Source organism: Protopterus annectens, chromosome 12.part0 (genome assembly GCF_019279795.1).
Source record: "Protopterus annectens isolate FY-2018-M chromosome 12.part0, PAN1.0, whole genome shotgun sequence".
Lineage (NCBI taxonomy): Eukaryota > Metazoa > Chordata > Ceratodontiformes > Protopteridae > Protopterus > Protopterus annectens.
Window position 1 is genome coordinate 480,556,087 of NC_056746.1, and position 21,427 is coordinate 480,577,513.

Genomic DNA, 21,427 nt, shown 5'->3' on the forward strand with positions numbered 1-21,427 from the left:
GTGAGAATGAGGTGTTGCTTTTGGTAAGGCCCAAATTTGGGAGCACTACCTGCAGAAATCTAGTGTTGCATTTTCTAGAAGCATGTATTTCTGGGTGTGTATGTCCATCAAAAGTTGTTTCCTTACTAAATTATCAACATTGGGTAAAGAAGCATGAACCCACACAGGGTTTGTCACAGCAGGCATTGCACTTCCCTTGCTAGCAAAGGTGGTGAGGGGTGCAGAAGTGTAGATGGGTTAAAAAAAAATCCTTCCCATCCTAAAAATGTAAAACTTCATTTTTCCATTCAGCATGGACAGCAATTTTATTAACTAGTTGCTTTAAGATGGGAGTATGGTGACTGACAATTTAAAAATGTATTCAGGGCTCTGTGTGCATGTGTGTAGTATGGAAGACATTTAGTTTATTCATTTTTTTAACTTTTCAGCTTTTTTAAAAATGAATTTGGTGTTTCAATGAAATGAGGAATCAACAAATTCCAAGTTGTGTGTAGGGGGAATGCAAATTGGACTAATAAAGTTTCTTCTTGCTCCGAGTGTTGTGTTATCTTGCATTTAGTAATTTTAGAGATGTGGGGTATGGCAAGGTGTAGGGGGCTTGTAACCATGCAAAACTTTTTATTTTTTTCCCCACTTTTAATAACTTGTGGTTCAATTGTATTCATTCTGTGGGAATGAGTTTTGAAGAAAGTCCGAGAAGTATCCTTTAGAACTGACAGACTGATGAAACACTTCTGAATTCCATTTAAACTGGTACAGTGAGGAAAAACTACTACTGGAATGGGTGCCATAAGAAGATCTGAAAAGGGAGCCGTGATATTTGTATCAGTATTAGTTAAGTCCATTAAATGGATGGGCCACTAGCTGTATTAAAGTGACCAATAAAGATGTCAAGGCCACTAACCCAGATGACCTGATACTGATGTGCAATGTTTACAGTGAATGCCCAAATCTTGTTCTGTATTTAAGACTGTGCTACATTATGTGCATTGCCTGCATTCGTGCCTTAGAATATTAAAAAATGTTCTAGATGATGTGAAGATATTACCCCCCCATTAAAATCCATTTTGTGCTAGTTATTCAATGTATGTATGAATTTATAGTATTACTTCAATAACACAAGTCGTATATGAAAACACAAACTGCATCCTGGATCAGTATGATGTCACTTCCTGCTCCTAACTGAAAACATAATTTAATTTACCAGCTGGTGTATATTCATTTCTTTTTGTACTGACAGTAGGAAATTTTCCATGATCATTCTTTCTCCCTCTCTCAGGTTAATATTTTTCAAACTAGACTGAAGTAAACCAACACGTGTTTTGTCTCTCACAAGTATACAAAATACATTTTAGTTGTGAAAGGGTGTACACCTGCAGATCTTGAAAGCCGTACTGTCAGCTGGTTTTGACTTGAACTGGAAGGAAAGCCTCTGCTAGTTCAGATGTTCATTTGTAATTGTTTTCATTTGCATTCCCCAGGAATTTTTTCTTAAGATCTTTCCCATCTTTCTGAATTCTATTTTCCTCCCATCTGTTCCTCTCTCTCTTCTTTTTGTGAATTTTATAACATTTTCTCGAAATGACTTTTCCTTCCTTTGACCTTCCCAACTAGCTACAGTTAAACATTATTGATCTCCAATAAAGGAATGCTGCAACTAAGGAGATGTCCTCTCCTGCATCTGTTATAATCTAGCTAATTCAGGATTTTGAAATGTATTGCTGTAAAATGGTCCAGAACATATTTTATCTGCTTACAACCCAACAATAAAACATTTTAAAGATAGCTGCATCTGCTTTAATAAGCATGAACATGAATGGATGGGACATAGCAAAGCAGCTTGTTGCATAAATCAGAAATTACTGGCTATGTCTTGGGAAAGGCATGTAGCAGTCTGGAAGCCGATTACAAAAATCCTGGCTTACCTGCTGTATGTAATCCTGCATTATGGTATTCAGTTCACTTTACATTTGCCCTTAGATGTTTCGGCATGTACTGTGTCAATTTGTATACATTATTCCCTGGCATATGAAAACATTTGAGCACTAGTGTAAAACATAACCTCTGGACTCCTAGATTAGTTTACTACTCACTGCCCACAAAAATGTGGAAAATCTTTGATAGGGTGTTCTGCTATAGATCATTACCATTACCGTATTCATGGTCTGTCTACAACTATACTTCTAAATAGGGGGTTTATTAAGGAGTCTGCTTCTCTAAAGAGGAATGTCCGTGAATACTGTGCCAAGTCTGGAAACATGTGGAAGGATCCACATTTGTTGTTGTACAGTAGCAGGGAGGTAGTTCTGTAAATCTTCTCATCTGACTGGCTGTTTGCCATTTAGTCAGAGGTGTAAAATATAGAAAATACAAAGGAACAATTTGAAATGGGCAGCAGAACGCAGACTGCTCTAACCTCTCCAGGCTATGTGCCAAATTCAGAAACATCAACTAAAAACAAAAGAAATACATAATTCATTCAGAGTAAATACATGGATCTACCAATAGTCTCATATTCTCTCATCCACCTCCAGTCATATAAAAATAATTAACAACAAAACCAAACTCCTATTTCACTAAACTTAAAAAGTGGCCACACATCACTCATTGATGTACTACGTGCAACTCATCACTGTCCCCATGGTAATAAAAAAAAAACTACCAATGGAAAAGTATTTGTAAATACTTTTAAATTAAAAATATACAACCTTTTTTTAAGAATTTAATTGTAAGCCAAGAATAAATCACACCACATTATGGAGATATGTCTTGAATAGCATTTGTTAATTCTGTAGATAACTATGCAGACCAAGTCTGTTTTACACAGATGTATCCAGGGGCCCTAGTGAATGTGTTTAAAATATACCCCTGAGGTTTGGTTACCTTTAAAGTAAATGGGTGTAGCCCCCTCCATGTGGGGTGTAAGGTTTTCTTTTGTTTGTTTTTTTTTTTTATCAAAAGTCCATTTGATGCATCACACTGCTACAAATGAGTTTTGACAAGATGGTCATTGATGTGATCAGTCCCAACCATTTTATATACTTTGACAGAATGGTTTAATCAGTAACCTTTAACTTCGGAGTGCTTTTAGGAATAAATACAACATTCAAACTGTTAAGTCAGATTTGTTTCTTAAATAAAATGTGTATACTTTACCATGAAACACTCAATAAGCAAATCAAAAACTTGAGTATTAACTCTAAAGCAACAGCTGTCCTGTAGAAGTGAGGTGCAATCAGTGATTTTAGTTTTCCCTGTCAGAAAGTGACAAGGAAGTGCAAAGTTGATGTTATTTTCAACATTGCTGTTCAGAAACAAAATGTAATACTGAAGAACTTTTTTATTTCTGTTCCTGCCTGGTGTACAACAGATTACTGCAACCCCCACCATTCGTCCACATTTGGATGACAGTTGGTCACTATATGGCCATTATACAGACAGCCATCAGGAGATTCTTTTTGCTGTATTCTAGGGGTTGGCAAGCACTGGGTGCCATATAAGACTGCCACTCACTCCTGTAAGTGGTATACCCGCCTTGTGGAACCGATTCCCCCCCTCCAGTCTCCAGCATTGATGCGTTAGGAGAAGATGCACCATGCAGTGCATCCCTAAATCCCCCAAGTGAAACAGAAAAGCATTGCCTTTTTGCACCCCCTCCTTTAGCTGGCTTCTGCAGCACCTGGTTCTTTACTGTAATCCAGACTTGATGGATCAAAGTCAGGATTCTACCAGTCGATGCCACAGTGCCAGTGACATCATGTAAAACGTGTTGCCCTCAGTAGTGTTATGTGCATCATTTTTAAGTTTGTCTGTTACTGTGAAAGAAATGTGTTTAATTACACATTAGTTTGGTCAGTAACCAGCAGTGTGTAGTCCCCTGCTAAGGTAATTCACTTCTGTAAAGTAAGTCTCCAGTACATTTAGCCAAGACCATACCTTATTTAACTGAATAAAGAAGAAGAAAAAGTGTTGCTAAAAGAAAAAAATGAATAATCTGCTGCATTGTCACCTGATGCATACAGAAGGGAAAATGTGGTATCTCCTAGGATGTCAGCAGAAATAAAGTTTTGAAAAACACCAATGTTTAGTATTGGCTGACTGAAAGATAATGCATCAAACGCAGTCCTGCCTAATCACATTCTCAAACTGGCATTAAGAGAATAAGCCCTCTGTACCCCTCAACTATTCTAATCCTATGTCCAGATTTTAGTGCCATATTTTTGCCTGTTCCTCATGCAGTCTATGGTTTCTAACAAATCAGAAGACTGAAGTCAATAAATAATGTCAGACATTCAAGTTTCAGATTTCATATCCTTCAGAAAAAATACACTAATGAAAACCTGTTAGTCTAGCAACTTACTAACTTTATAACAGCAATAATTAAAGTATGCCCCTAATTTTGGGCCCTTTTCCCTCCATTATTTTTTGGCTTTGCCCAAATTTCTTACACTGAGTGGTTAATAGGTATGTGTATGGGGTTGATACAATATGGGGGGGGGGGGTTTCATTGTAGTCATGCACTCTTATGAATTGCATTTTGAGGGGGGCATATTCAGGATGTCAATTTACAAATCACCATAGAAACCATTTAATTAATTTAAACTCAAATGGATGTTTGCTTTGTCCTGCTGTGTTGACATTTGTAGTGGTATACAATAGAACTAAGAAATGACCTGGATCTTTCTATCAGAGAAAGAAACTGTAGTATAAAAATGCTCCTCATTACATGTAACATTTTGATGCATTTACTTCTGCTAAATGGGTTTGGCACGCCAACACAGTCAATCCAAGTTTCAGGGATGGGGCCACACAAGTGCCCAAAGCTGTCAAATAAAAATTAGTAATGCATATGAAGAACAAACATTAAGTATTTAGAAGCTCAAACAGTGAAACTCACATTACATAACATCCATTAAAAATGCCATACATTAAAAAGTTTATAGACATTTTATTAGTAAGGAGGGAGAACCTAAGTTTCATGAGCACTTCTTTGTCCAAGCATAGAACACCTAAGAGAACAATACCATACAGTGTGTTAGCCAAGACATAGCTACAAATGGATCACTCTCTTACAGGCTGTAAATCTGCCATTATGATCATTATAACATTTCATTCCAAAACCCACACTGCAATCTATCACCATTTCAGACTATTCCTGTTCAAGCTGTAGGTATGATTATTCTGTTTATGATTTTAAGGAAAACGAGGTTTGGCCATCTTCTTTGACATAAACTAAATAACATTCAGTATTTCTATAGATGAAATCATGGGAACCAGATAACAAACATATAAATTAGTTTAAATGCTAACTCGAAAAGATGCCTTCAGTTCCAGCTTAACTGCCACTCCTCAGCTGGTGAAGAAAATACACCGCCTTGTACTACCAGATGTAGAAGTGAAAGATAACTGGAAGGGAATACATTTTAGAATGCACTTTGTCCCTCTGTCTGTCATTATGTGGTTACTGGTGTTAAAACAAATGCTATGAAAATACACCGCCTTGTTCTACCAGATGTAGAAGTGAAAGATAACTGGAAGGGAATAGTGGAGACATTTTAGAATGCACTTTGTCCCTCTGTCTGTCATTATGTGGTTACTGGTGTTAAAACAAATGCTATGAAGTTACCAGTGCAAATACGTTGACCAAGGTTCACTTTCACGGTTTCAGATGTAAATTGCCTGTAGTCTCTTCTCCACTGAGTTAAGTCCTTATCTTTTTTTGTATTCACTTTTTTTCTACCCTAAGTAAGACTTTTCTGTATGTTTAGAAAAGGTATCAGGATTTGGCTTCATGTTTTTCCCCAACTTCAAATCTCTCTCTCTGGGGTGAATATTTACAGACCAGAGACAATAAGAGGTAAAAACTTGTTTACTAGCATGTGATAGGTGAGATGTTCTAAGTCAGTGCTGGGATAAACAACACTTTGTGGAGATTATAACCTTTGTACCTGTTTCTCTGAGCAGTACACTGATAATATTCTTGTTGACCATGTTACTGTTGTGAACATTATAAAATTGTAACACTTAACAGAGTTTACAACATGGTGCCTCAAATGAAAGGCCATTTCTAATTCTGGCTAAAAATAACTTTATTATAAAAAAAATCACTTTGAAGTTTCCATCCTGTATAGCTGTCCTGTATGAAGCTCAAGGAAAAACATATAGGAAAGAAATGTACTTTGATCTTAAAAGACATTTTAATAAACAATTGATAAAAGTTTTGTTAATGCAATACTAAGATGTTGCCATTCCTACACAAGGATGATAGATACAGTGTTACATCCATATATGCTTGTAGATTAAGATGCGACTTGTATCAAAGGTTAATTAAGACTTTTTTGGAGTTAATGGATTGGTAGTTTGTCTTTCCTGCTGTAAACAAGCTCTGCAGAATTATTCTGTAAAAAGTCACGCCATACTTGCCAGAGATGTCACCAGATTTATATTTTGGGCTCTGATCTGTATTTTCTGCACACACATTACTATTTCTTGATCTTTCTTGCTCTGTTGTATATCTGCTAACATTAAGTATGAATTATCATTTGTAATTATTTAATTATTTTTTACCAGGATAGAGAACTGATCTGTTTGCACACATTTCAAAAACTGCCATGGACAATATAGTACATTAATCACAAAATAAAACAATGTACATTAAAGTACATAATGGTGTTAAGTATCACACCCATGTAATACTCCTACAGTCTTCATTTAGCAAGTCATAGAAATACATGAAATAATGCTTTTTTTAAAATGTTGTGGGCAGTAAGTAACTCTGTAATATGATGATAAACTGTTAACTCTCTATATGCCAAGTAACATTTTGAAGAGAAGTCTTGCATTGCTGTTATCACCTTTATTCAGTACAACTCAGAGTTGGTACGGAGGAGAGTGGCACATTGCCCTTGAATAATGGATGTGCATGGCACATCCATGCACAGTTGTCCATTAAGAATATTAAGGTTTGGGTTTAAGAAATCATGAGCTGGATTCCAGTAACTGGTGGTATTGCAGAGGACATCCAGCATCCTGCAACACTACATTAAACCCACTACACCGATGTTCTTCGTGTTTCACTTTGCAGTCATCACATTTGGGTTATTCTTGCCAGGGTAGCCCTCAGTCGGCTCGAATACCAGAGGATTAGTATTTCTGCGTCGGTTGCTGTCGCTTCAGGACTGACATCAGGTCATCAGTGGTATAAAAACTGGCAGCCGACGCCATTACATTAATCTTTCTTGCCGAGGAGCCCGAAGCAGAGGCAGTTCGCAAGAGTGCCGGTCGGCCGCTACCTGAGTTTTTCATTTGCAAATTGAAGTTAGTCTTCTAAAGCTAAGTACCCTGTTGGGGATCCTTTTCTTCTTGCTTTAACTGATGTCAGAAAAAGTTAACTGGTCTCGCCTGTGGAAAGTGAATACCACACTGAGACTTTCATTCCTACTGCATCACTTGCTTAGGCCCAGACCACAACGTACCCCTCTGTCACTTCTGTGCTTTGTTCAACACCAGAACTATATGTCATTGAGCCCTTATTCTAGCTAGATATTTTTGCTCTCAGTCCCCGAATTCCAATATGACTTCAGTAAGCCATCCGACAACCGATCTTCCGAAAAAATGTAAGGATAAAGACAGAGACAAGTCCGCACAGGTCCAAAACTGCTGACGATGCTTCCATTAAGCTAGTCGTCATTTCTCCATTCCTCAGTGAGTCACTTTCGCAGCCCCTGATGCATGCTTCTGTGGATTCACAGGCCGCTACTGAGACCCTTTCAGAGTCCGGTATGCCACGAGACTCTCTGACTAAAGATCCTGCGGATGTCTCTACCTTGGATGGGTCCAGAGCCGTGAGCAGGCACCGGCTTCCGAGGAAGTACTTCACACTACCAATACTCGACACAGACTAACTACTTCTTTCGCATCTACAGTTGTTTTAAAAACTACAGAGTTTCTTTGGCCCAGGGTAAGAAACACACACAAAAAAACAATGACCCAAGCTCAGCCCTTGTTTCCTTGCCTCAGTCTCAAATGCTTAAACAGGCAGAAGACCTTATAATGCTTATCAGGGGAAGCCAGGCTACCTCTTCCAAAAGAAAAGAGACTTGTCCCCAGTAGTTTTATCTGAACAGGAGTCCAATGACTCTGATGCATCTGAATATGAAGATATGCAACCCCCCTCTGCTTATGAAGATTCTGATGGAGGAATCCATCCCTAGAGGCCTCTCCACCCCAGGTCTTTTCCTTTGGAGAAACCCTACATACTTTAAGGGAGCATTTCCAATGGAATGTCAGGACTATCCACAGTCAAAAAAGAGACTGGGAATTCTTATATCTTCCACAGCACAGACCGCTGGCTGTTCCTCCTGTCCTGGATGTTGTGCATGTTTTTTATGGAATCCAGTCTGACCCCTGACACCCTCCCTCCTGCTCCCAGGCAACCTGACAGGTACTATAGAGTCCCTGACTCTCTCAAATTTATTTTCAAAAATCCTACTGCTGACCTTGAGGTCATCTCTCAAGGACCTAAAGGAATCAAAGCAACTTCAGCTAAGAATCCCACCCCCTCAGCTAGGGATTCCCGAGCATTAGATGGGCTATACAAGTATACACCTCTGCTACTTTTGCTATTAGAGCATTAAATTGTCAGTTCCATATACTGAAATATCAGCAGCATACCATGGAACTCCTCAAACAAAAAATATCTTTCCCTGTTTGTGTGGAAAATAGAGTTACAAGAGTTGATGCATTCTGCAAGTCAAGTAACTTAGCACACCTTACAAAGTGGTTTTGACGCCATAGAAGCATCTTGCAGGGCAGCAGTTACTGGTTCTGTACTTAGAAGACATGCTTGGCTTAATTAAGGAACAGACCTTGCCAGACCATGTCAAATCCAAATTATTGGACGCACTCTTGCACAAAGACAACTTATTTGGCACCAAGGCAGAAGAGGTCCTAAAAAGATGGAAGAAAAAGCTAAATCTATGCAGACAGTTAGACTTCTTACAGGTCCAGCCACCAAGGTTCAGTAGACATTGCCCCTCCAATCACTGGTCCTTTCCTGCCCCCCCCCCCCCAGGTCAGCTCAGCCCAGACCCAGAGGAAGCAGCCCCCCCCCCCAGACAACCGCCCCAGGGAATGCAGAGATCTAAGCAATAGAGTTCCTCCTCTTTAAAACCAGGGAGTGCAAAGCCACCCCTTATGGTAAGAGCTCACAATGACTTTACACTTCCACCCCTTCCTCTGCCCACTTGCACTTGCCCCTAGGAGGAAAACTCTCCTTCCACACAAGCAAATGCACCACCATTACCAACAACTGCTGGGTCCTCAATATAGTGTCCCAGGGATACAAATGTTATTTTCACACTCTGCCAACCACAAAAGGGGTTCCCAGATCTTCCCCCAAACCAGTGGGGCAGAGGCCAAAAAGCAAGCCTTTCCCTCCTCTCTATGAGAGCAATAGAATATGTTCCTGCAGAATAGACAGGCCAAGGTTTCTACTCCAGACTCTTCCTGGTACCCCTTCCTCGACCTATCCATTCTAAACACCTTTCTGGTGATACTAAAATTCAAAATGCTCACCCTCCAGCAGCTTCGTCTATGCTCTCTAAGGATGTTTGGTTAGCCACCCTAGACCTAAAAGAGGCCTACCTACACATCCCAATCAGGGAATCATACAGGAAATACCTATGTTTCAGAGCAGGATCACTGCACTTTCAGTTCTCTGCGCTTCCCTTTGGCTTATCCACTGCTACCAGAGTTTTCACAAATGTCTGGCTCCCGCCTTTGCTTTTTTGCAGGCAAAGAAATGTTCAAATTTACCCATACTTAGACAACTGCCTGATTCAGGCAGACAGTCAGGAAAAGCTGCTAAAGCACCTACTGACCTCCCTGGGGTATACTATCATCGAAAAGAAATCAAAACTAGTACCCACATAAATTGTATTCCTGGGAGCAAGCCTGGACACAGCATCCCAAATGGCATTCCTTACATCAGAAAAACAAACCTGACAACCTGCTTCTCTCAACTAGCCACCGGGACCCAGTTATCTGCAAGGAAAATCCTGCAAGCTGTAGGGTTCATGGCTTTCTTGCATTTTACTCATTCTATATGCCAGACTGCATATGAGGAAACTACAGTGGTACCTAAAAAGCCTTTGGTGTCGGCACTCAAGACCTGGAAACACTTGTACCAATGATACCTTGTCTAAGAAAAGATTTTTTTTTTGGTGGGCAGCAGCATGCTGTCACAAGTGGACTTCCCTTCTCACTACCCCACACTGCCCAGACCCTGACCACAGATACATCAGACTATGCCTGGGGTGCACACCTGGGTGGCAGGTACATTCAGGGCCAATGGAGCCCAAATCAAATACATCTGCATATCAACCAAAAGAGATGTTAGCTGTTCAGCATGCCCTGACAGTTTCAGAGCCCTATTCTCCTCGGGGCCTCTGCTGATCAAAACAGCAACACCACGGTGGTGTGGTACATCAACAAGCAGGGAGGGACTCCCTCTTATCCTCTGTGCAGGCTTGCCATGACCCTTTGGCACATGGCTGCAGCCATGCAACTACACCTGTTAGCACAATTCCTGCCAGGCTCTCTAAACTCTCTGGCAGACAACCTAATCAGAAACCTGCTAGACCCGCACAAGTGGCAGCTAGACCAAAGAACCTTTACCCTTGCAACCCAGAAATGGTGCACCCCAAAGGTAGACCTCTTTGCCTCCCACTCCAATCATCAGCTCAGCAAATTCTGTACCAGGTAACCTCACAGCAAGGCCTGGAAAGTAGATGCTGTATCCTTTCAGAGTACTGCTCAAAATAAGGGAGGAAAAACCAAGCACAATCCTGATTTCCCCAGACTGGCCATGGCAGCACTGGTACCCACTGCTGCGCAGCCAGTCACCCCTGCCACCATGGCACCTACCTCAGATCCCAACACTCCTGATCCAGAGGAATGGAGAATTCATGTATCCCCAATTGCAGACCCTCAGTCTGGCAGCCTGGCGTATTCCCTGACCTCTCCTCAAGCTACCAGTCTAAGCAAACTAGTTCTAGATGTTATATGTGAGGCCAGACGCCCCAGCACTGGAAAGTCTTGTGCTGACAAGTGGAAAAGGTTTTGCACCTGGATCCAGCCTAAGGGAGCCAGAACGGCACAGCCCACCCTACCTCTCATCCTGGATCTACCCAGCAGACCTACTACACAAGGGTCTATCCTTCTCTTCTATTAAAATTCATGTCTCTGCCATCTCTGCTCATTTCAGCACAGAGCCACCTCTTTTCTCGCACCCTATCGTCAAACAGTTCCTAAGAGGGGCTAACAACTTGAGGCCACCCAGAAGAGCTCCTACCCCAGCTTGGGACCTAAACTTTGTGTTGGAAAAGCTCACCCTGTCCCCCTTTGAACCTGCAGCTTCAGCAGAGAAAGTTCTCTCTTGGAAGACAGCCTTGCTTCTGGCCATCACTTCAGCTAGAAGAGTATCAGAGCTACAAGCACTTATGGCTGTAGAGCCATTCATCATTTTTCATGCTGACAAGGTCTTCCTCAGGACTAACCCATCCTTCATGCTAAAAGTGGTGTCTAGTGTAGCTCTCAACCAATCCATTCATTTGCCCACCTTTTTCCTCTAACCCACAAAACAAGAGGGAAAGGATTCTGCACTCTAGATGTGCACAGACAGCTTAGACTCTACCTAGACAGAACTAAATCTTTTAGAAAAACTGATCAATTACTAGCCAGATTCACTGCAGGAGCAGAGAGGGCAAGGCCATATTCAAACAATTTCCAAATGGATAGCACATTGCATCCATTTCTGCTACAAACAGCATGGAAAACCTCCCTCCAAGGGGGTCAGGGCACATTCCACCAGAGCAACCTCCACCTCTGCAGCTTTCCTCAGAGGGGTCCTCACCAGGGACATCCTGGAGGCTGCAACATGGACTTCTGTTCATACTTTCACCAAGTATTACCACCTGCTTGTCTTCTCCAGATCCAGGGCAGGCGTTGTCACTGCAATCTTGCAGGGCATCCTAGCCAGCCCCCCAGTCTTCTTGACTGCCTCCACCCTTTTCTTCAGCTTTGGGAATCAACCCATATGTGATGCAACAGTGAATACACTCAAACATCTACATTTATGGTAAGTGTACACAACTGTACTGTTTCCCCCTCTCCATGCATGCTGTTAATTCAGAAGGCACAATTAAGATGGTCACACTGTAGACAATGTTGGAATCCCTGCTCCATATGAGGCATACTGTGCCATGAACAGGTAATGGGAATTAAACATGAGGCATACTGTGCCATGGACAGGTAATGGGAATTAAACATGAGGCATACTGTGCCATGGACAGGTAATGGGAATTAAACATGAGGCATACTGTGCCATGGACAGGTAATGGGAATTAAACATGAGGCATACTGTGCCATGGACAGGTAATGGGAATTAAACATGAGGCATACTGTGCCATGGACAGGTAATGGGAATTAAACATGAGGCATACTGTGCCATGGACAGGTAATGGGAATTAAACATGAGGCATACTGTGCCATGGACAGGTAATGGGAATTAAACATGAGGCATACTGTACAGGTAATGGGAATTAAACATGAGGCATACTGTGCCATGGACAGGTAATGGGGAATTAAACATGAGGCATACTGTGCCATGAACAGGTAATGGGAATTAAACATGAGGCATACTGTGCCACGAACAGGTAATGGGAATTAAACATGAGGAATACTGTGCCACGAACAGGTAATGGGAATTAAACATGAGGAATACTGTGCCACGAACAGGTAATGGGAATTAAAACTTTTCCTTTTTACTGAATCTGATTACCTGCTAATGGAGAAGTCTGAAGCCAGCCAGTCCTAGCACACAGTTCCTAAGGTACCCCAAAGATGGGTGTCATCAGGGTGCCCATCTGTATGTGTACTAAACTGCAGAAGGCATAAAAGTGAAATTCTGCATGCAAAACCACTGAAAAACACTGGGCAGCTTGCTGTGACAGTGTGCAAGTGAGGTGCATACATTTTAAATCTAAAAACTGCTTTTGTACTCATTCTCTTCATAAGAAGGGAATAAATACAAATGTGCCAAAAGTGCACATGGCTGTCACAAGTGGAAAAGAAACAGTCACCCCCCTGTCACATGGTGTGCTCTCCTCATATGTTAGTAATATTACTGCAGGTATATGCCCACTCCACATGTAAGTTCTAAGCTATTTTTATTTACATGCATGGGACCAGGCATTGCAAAACTTGATCAAATGAATCGTACACAATTTTGTGATTAAAAGCAGATCACAACCGCAATAACTAGGTAAAGAACAACATTCATAAGAATTTCAAACTAAAGAGAAAATTAAGTATGTAAATTAGTTACTATTAATAACCAAAAATATATCTTTAATGCTTGTTTAAATATTCAGCTAAGGTTGGTGAGTCCTTCTACCAGGCTGATGAATCACCTTCGTAATTAAATGCCCAACAGCTTGAGGACTCCAAGTGGCATAGTGGTGGTGCTAAGAGCAGTCTAGGAGGCTTATATCAAGACAATGGCTCTCAAAGATGGGGAGAACCCAAGCCATGCAGATCCTGAATAAATTAAAAGTAGGACCTTGTAGAAAATGCATTGACAGTAAAGATACTGCAAAACCAAGGAAATGTGGTGGTACTTAGAAACATTATTAAATAACCTGGTTGCAGAGTTCTGCACCACCTGTAATCCGAGAGTTTCTTATCAGGACTCCCTGGGTATAAGGCACTGCAATAGTCAAGACAGGAAGAAATGAGTGCATGAACTATTCTAGGAAGATAAATGTGTGTAGTAAGGTGTCTCAAGTACTAGTACTGATGGTCAAGGAAGCACACATCGGCACTGGAATGTAAGATTAGTTTATTCTTTTGCTAAATTCTAGGGTACTGAGGAGGGGAAAGTCTTATAAAATGAAGTGTAGGACTATGAGGTCTTTTGCTGTTCGTTGTATGAGAAATTGCATAGTTCCCCTTTAAAGTCAGACATGATGAGAAAGATTACTGTAGCAATCTATCATCAGCATGTAGTCTTTAAGAAACTGGTGTCAAATGTAATGAACTCGTGATCATAGATGAAGGCATGACGCATTGCCTATTCAGTTTCCCATGTGACTTGGTCATATGTAATGTATATTATGTATGTATCGCTATATATATATATATATATATATATATATATATATATATATATATATATATATATATATATATATATATATATATATATATATATATATATAAAAAAATATGGCTTCACTGAATTACATCTGCACACTGCAATGTTAACAGCCAACTGACATCACATGATTAACAGGTGTGATAGACTAACTATCTCTGATGGACGAATATTTCCTTTCCCCATGGACTCTGCAATCTTGGAGTTAGTATATATAATTAGAAATGGGTGCAGTGGGGCTTAGCAATGTCTTTATGTGGCAAGGATTTTACTCATGCATGAGCAGTTGACAGTCTGATTTTTGTGGCCGATGATTTTGCCATCAACATTGTGGTGTGTTGACATTATTCATGTCCAGTTTTTCTGCGACTGCCATTTTGGTGAAAAACTTTCTCTGAAAGCACTTTTAGAATTCCCTTTTATCTACTGTTGTGTGACCTTGGAGTAGGTGTATTTAAGCTTGTAAGGGTGTCTGAGTTTTATCGAAAGTGCTTTCAGTGAAACATTTTTGGAGTTTTTGATTTCATGACAGAAGGTGTCAGTATTTCAACATGCTCTTATATGTATGGGTGTACTGAAGCTGGTTGACATCCATTTTAGCTGACAAAATCTGAATGACTAAACAGGTTATACACAGGTGTGTGATGATCGCACACTTCTCATTATAGGGAAATATACGCTTTCCCCGAGAATGTGTGATCTTGAAGTTAAAATTATATATATATATATATATATATATATATGTATAATGTGTGTATGTATGTATATAATATGGGTCTACTTGTATAGACAGAAATTCCATTAAATCGAATTTTACTTAACCAAGATGACAATAACAAAGCCTTTGTTTAACAAATGTTCACATCAAGAGAATTTTAATTTGGGAAAGGAGGCAGTTGGCCAGCATAAAAAACAAGCACACTGAATTATGTTAAACTCACCAAAGTGGGGAGGACTTCATGCCACCCCCCCATGTGGGGGTTGTGCCCCCCCCCACACCCCCTTAACTAAATATACCAACAGATCCGACTACAGTGGGGGAAAAGGGCAAATTTCTGTATGTAGGCCAACTGCCTCCTTTTCAGAATTAAAATTCCAGTGATGTAAACGTATACATACATATAAATAATGGAGAAGGTGATATTGGATAAGTTATTGTCAGAACTGGATAGGTTGGTACTAAAACAGATCTATTACCACCTGTAACATGCTGTTCTATAACAATATAATAGCAGCTATGAATCAAAAATTGTGCTGTGGGCACAGGAGAATAATATGCTGATAAATGCTTCAAAAACTAAGCATATGAGATTTGGTAGGCATAAATTGAAAGGCGAGTATTTAATACAGCACACGGTGATTGAAACTGTAGACTCATTTAAGGACCTGGGTATATGGGTAGATTCAGCTACAAGTTTTTCTAATCATATCAACCAATTGGTTAATGACAGTTATAGAACTATGGGTTGTATAAAAAGATAAAGTCTAGGAAATCCAAATTAATGAAGTCATTGTTTGTTAGTTACATTAGATCCAAACTTAAGTATGAAATAACAATATAGAAACCCTATAAGAAAAAAGCATGAGTAAACTGGAAAGAGTACAATGGAAATATACCAAGGATGTCCACGGATGTGAAAATTTAAGTTACTATGAAAGACTAAAATATCTGAACTTGTACAGTGTCTCTTACAGACATCTAAGAGGAGATCTTATTCAGGTATATAGGGCATTTAGTGACTACCTCTGGGAATGTTTGGGATTAACAAAAAGTACTAGAGCATCATCAGACAACCTATGTAGAAGATTCTATGGGAATGAGAAGTGTACTAATTGGTTCTCTGACAAGAGTAGCTGATGCATGGAACAGATTACCAAATTACATTAAAGCAAGTACTAGTTTAGATATTTTTAAGAGCAGCCTGGATACTTATTATGGGAACAATTGTTTTGGTATATTGGCAAGCTTGAAGGGCATTAATGCCCGTGCTTGAAATATTTGTAAGCACATGTATGTATGTAACGTTCATTAAACTAAGGTTTTGGTATTGTTGTCTCTGTTAAGTAAAATGATTAGATGGAATTTCAGTCTCCTCATGTAGACTTGTGTGTGTGTGTGTGTGTGTGTGTGTATATATATATATATATATATATATATATATATATATATATATATATATATATATATAAATCATGTGTGTTTGTATGCGTGTGTGAGAGAGATGTATGTAATATAGTAGGGGGAATTTTTAAGACACAGCAATTGAGGCATATGTATACTGTATCCAACCAGTAAACTCTGAAAGCTCAAGACTGTTACAGTAAAAGTCTGAAGATGTTTATATTTGCTTGGTTTGACTGCATGACTAGGGCACTTTAGTAATGGGGTTGATACAAGGGTAGGGCCATTTTCTTGGTTGATGTGTTTCAATGAGAATGCCAAAATCTAGATGTGATGAGATATTTCTGATATTTGTTTGGGATCTACAGAGCAATGAATGGAATATCTTTCAGAAAAGTGTCTTGCATGGGTAACGTATTAAAATTATTCATCTGTTTCAAGTATATTTTACAAAGCACTACCATTTAAAAATGCATGTTCACAGTATTACACAATTTAGTATTCACAGTGGAGAAAGATGGTATCCAAGGCATGCCTGAAAATGACTGAGTAGCTTTTTGTTATTAAGGAAGTGTGAAAGTCGTACCTGGATAGAGTGCGCGGCTTATCATTCCAGGTATTATGATGAAGATTACGGGTAACATTTTTAAGTAACTCGCTAATATTGAACCTCCCTTTGCATGGCTCAGGTTCTTCGCTGATAAGGATCTCTGTACGATGACCTTAAATTAAAAAGAAAGAAAAAAACATTTTAATCTGCTTGGCAAACTGAAAGAAAGGTTGATGTTAGAATTTAGATATTATAAGGAGACAGTATATTTGTTCATTAGTTTTTACTACTTAGCACACACTGTCTCACATTTGGTCATTTCATTACATAAAGTTTTTTTCTTTGTTTTTTTTCTGTGACGCTAACTTTAACAATTTAAAGTGCTTCACAATATTTTCTTGTGCTGAACAAATGTAGGCAGTAGGCTTCAGTCTTGTTTCCCACATATGTACCGTTCCTTAATTTTATTTGCAGAAGGTTTCAAGATTTTATAGAAACCGGCACAAAACATGAAAACATTCTACAAAAAATAGCCACTGGAGAGGGAGAGGTAAGCAGTTTGCTTGATGTGCGACACATTCCAGAAGAGCAAAAGTTAATAGTTACCAGCTACAGCCAAAAATTAAGTATGTTTTATCTTTATCGTGTATGTGGAATGAGAGTAAAAGGGTATAGCCCCCTGCAGTCCATAATGTTAAAAAGTTGCAAGAGGTCATTGGTGGTGTGATGGAATTTTCCAAGCATTCCAAAACTTCTGAAATTTTCTGATAATTGAAGTAAATCGTAGTTCGGAATGACTGTGCCCACCCATATGTAAGGGGTACCACATCTTTTTAGTGATGCAGATAACGCCACTGACAGTATGGCAGGTGTTGGTTGTGGTAATGTAACTTATTTCTATTATTTGTGAATGTTTTTTTAATTAAAAAATGAAAAAGGAAGTATGATCACAGCCCCCTCCCCTGATGGTGGCCATATGGTACCCCCTTCAAGGATAATCATATAAAATAAAATTACAACCTGTTACAGAAGTATATTCCTCATTATTCCTAGCACAAATTTGCCAGCTGGTACTTAAAAGATGCATTAGCATTTTATGTTCTGTGAACAGCTTCTGATAGTGTTAAGCCAAAACTGCACATTGTTCCAGTACAATTCAATACATCTACCTGTTTCTTTTTGAGCACACTAATTCTTGCAGCTTTCCCAAATGGTCAAAGTGACTGAAAATTCAATCAGTGCATTCAGCAAGGGTTAAATGCCAAGTTTTTTTTTTTTTTTCTGTGGGGCTTATATCAATACACACACTGCTTTCTCTTTCCAGGATGTTGTAGGCAACCCCTACTGTTTTATTATAATCACACGCAGATTTTCTGCACCTCCGGGTATTAAGAGATCTGTGTAAAGTTGTAGGTGGTTTACCAGACTGTCAGGTAGGGTTTGATGTTAAATTGTGTAAGATAACAAAAAAACAGCCATATGTGCATCGTGTCAATAAGTGACAAGTGTCTTGCTTAAAGACCTATAAGAAACCCAGTTTATTATTATGGCCATTCCAGACAGTCTCATTGCTCTGTGCTGTACAGATCAAGGCATCAGATTGGCTGTAGCACAACTGATGAATTAATGCAAATTAAAAAAAAAAAAAATCCCTGAAACGCACCTTACAGAAAATGACATCATCATAAACTGCATTTACATATAGAGAAATCTTTTTGTTTTGGGAGCCGTCTGTTGCCTACATTCGCTGTAAAGAATGTTTTGCTCTCTGTATTCTAGATAATCCACATTGGACTCTATCATACGGTTGCTGCATGCTAAGGAGGGAAGGGTATTTTCCACATTACATTATCTCAGTTATACTAGTAACTTCCCATTCCTATTTTCTTGTATAACTGATGGGTTTGCCTTTTAGGTGACATATGTACAGGTGATTATCTAATACATGAAGTTTGTGTGAAGTGCATCACTGGCTGGTTATTATTCATATGGACACTACATTTGCCTTGGCAATGTTTACAAGGAGAACAATTAATGGTTTGGGCCTTTTTGGTATCATGATTTTGCTTATACACGTGAATTAAGCCTTTGGGGTTATTCTATCAAAACTACACTAGCAGCTTCATATTTATATCTCTTGTATATCCCATGGGTTGTTCACCTTTTTAGGCGACAGAGTTGGATACACTTTGGATACACTTTAGATGCTCCTACACCTGCCCACAACTTATCTAGTTTTGTCAAATCACTTCTGCACTCAGCCCTGCCCCTACATATACCTCTCACACATATCCCCTACTTGTAACATACACCTTCCATACACCTCTCACCACTTACCCATACTAATAACACACCTCCTTCAGTTTATATAGGCCACCTCCCACCATCTTCCTACTTTCCCATTACAAACACCTCTGATTTAATTATCCCTTACACACACACCTCATTCACCAAACTCCCACTAATAACTCCACTATCACTTCTCCCTACACAAATCTAACAGCTTTCTACAGAATAGTAACAGTTTCAATTACATAATTACTCTTTCAATATTAAAAACAGAACCCCAAGCATTATGCTACTGCAACTCTCCGCTGCCCTTGCTATACTCTCTTTACTCACACATGTTACCTCATACCACATGTTCCCAGGTCTCGCACATACTACCTCATACCACATGTTCCCAGGTCACTCAACTCCTCACCATGCTACTACTACCACCACCTCAATTATTTTCAAGCACCTTAATCCCATTCCTCACCCATCCATCTTTAATACAACCATACACCTATTTATCCCCATCTATAGAAATACCAAATATACCACCTCCAAACTTTCACTGAACTTTAACAGGTATGTGACCACATTTAATGCACCTAATTACCTATTTCCAATCAAAACTATCCCTCAGTGGTGATATCCATTCCAATCCAGGTTCTTCATCCCAAAACCCTACCTCCCCGGTTCATTGCCATAATACTGTACTATCCAAAAGAAAACCCACAGACTTTTTTTCTATTAAACATTAATGTAAGAAGCATTGTAAAAAAAATTCCATGAACTTCATGCCACTCTTGCTGTCTACAACGCTGACATTGTTCTCTTAACAGAAACATGGTTAAAGCCCAAAATTGCAAATAGCGAGATCCTACCACCTGGTTACAGTATTCTACGCACAGATAGACAAAATAAAAAAGGAGGTGGAGTTGTTATACTGTTCAGAAATGAACTCAGTGTAGAAACTCTCGATATACCTACCCCCTTTGTTGACAATGCTGAAATCATGCTAACCAGATTAAAAATCAATGCCAGAAAAGTTATTAATATAATTGGATGCTATATCCCCACCAGGAAACAATATCGCTACTCTAGAAAATCTACTTAACTGGGCCATAAAAACCTTCTCACATGAGACAATTATAATGGGTGATTTTAACATAGACTGGTTAACTTGCTCCTCTAACAGTCACACCAACTACATAAACCTGTATGGATTCAGCCAAATTATTCAGTCACATACCAGGACTGATAAAAGTTCCAAACTGGAATCAATTCTAAACTGGGTCCTCTTAAATCAGCCCATTCCTATCATACTGGTTGCCTACCAGACACCTTAAGTAACCACTGTCCAACCTTTATGCTAAAACTCCATACCAATCATGCCTGTTACGAAACCAAAATAAATGTTAATCCTAACCAATTAATTTCAGCTCTAAACACTTGTAACTGGGATCCACTCAAAACCCTCAAGATTAATGATGCTGTCCATTATTTTAACACTGTTTACTTAAACATCCTAAACTCTCTTCCTCCAGCAAGAACAGTATGGATGAAAGCTAACCATGCACCCTGGCTTACCAAAGAAACTAGGGCCTCCATGAAACTTAGAGATAAAACATTAAGTGATTGGCATAAAACTGTCTCCCAAACTCTCAAAACAGCTTTCCGAGAACTCAGAAACAGAAAAAAGAAACTAAAACAGACAAAATCTGCTATTACCACAACATACAGAAAAAACATTTAAACAACCCACAAAAATACTGGTCAGCCATCAACAACCTCTTATTACCTGGTAAAGTTAGAACTCCACCCCCTGCTACCACTAATACTACTGGTAGCATAGCGACACAATTCACCAGTATTTCACCGAATCAATACTAGCCCTATCTAAACAACAACAACATACCTCTCAAAATATAGCCAACAATACCAGCCAATTCTCACTGCAACCTGTCAATGTGGATACAATTAAAGAACTACTTAGAAAACTGAAACCCACAACACTAGCAGCTGATGCACTTCCAGCAGGCTTTCTGAAAATAGCTGCAGAAGCTATAGCTTACCCTGTAAAAATTCTTAACCAATCAATAACCGAAAAAACTGTTCCTGATATCTGAAAAATCTCCTATGTAATCCCTCTCCCCAAAGTTGGCACCACAAGAGAACTATCAAACTATCGCCCCATTGCTATTCTTTCACCTCCCTCCAAAAATTCTAGAAAGATGTATACACACACATATTATGACCCACCTTAACACAC

The 21,427-nt window shown here is 39.3% G+C and overlaps 2 protein-coding genes across 2 annotated transcripts in view; one reads left to right on the forward strand and one right to left on the reverse strand.

Moving 5' to 3' along the window:
- Positions 1 to 21,427, reverse strand: part of SLC5A10 (solute carrier family 5 member 10) — a 1,811,293-nt gene that overhangs the window by 800,935 nt on the left and 988,931 nt on the right. The window contains exon 9 of the mRNA XM_044089581.1: positions 16,924 to 17,059. Coding sequence (XP_043945516.1) covers positions 16,924 to 17,059 — 136 coding nt within the window. The remainder of the gene's footprint in view (positions 1 to 16,923; positions 17,060 to 21,427) is intronic.
- FAM83G (family with sequence similarity 83 member G) overlaps positions 1 to 21,427 on the forward strand; it is a 254,449-nt gene that overhangs the window by 224,707 nt on the left and 8,315 nt on the right. The window lies entirely within an intron of this gene.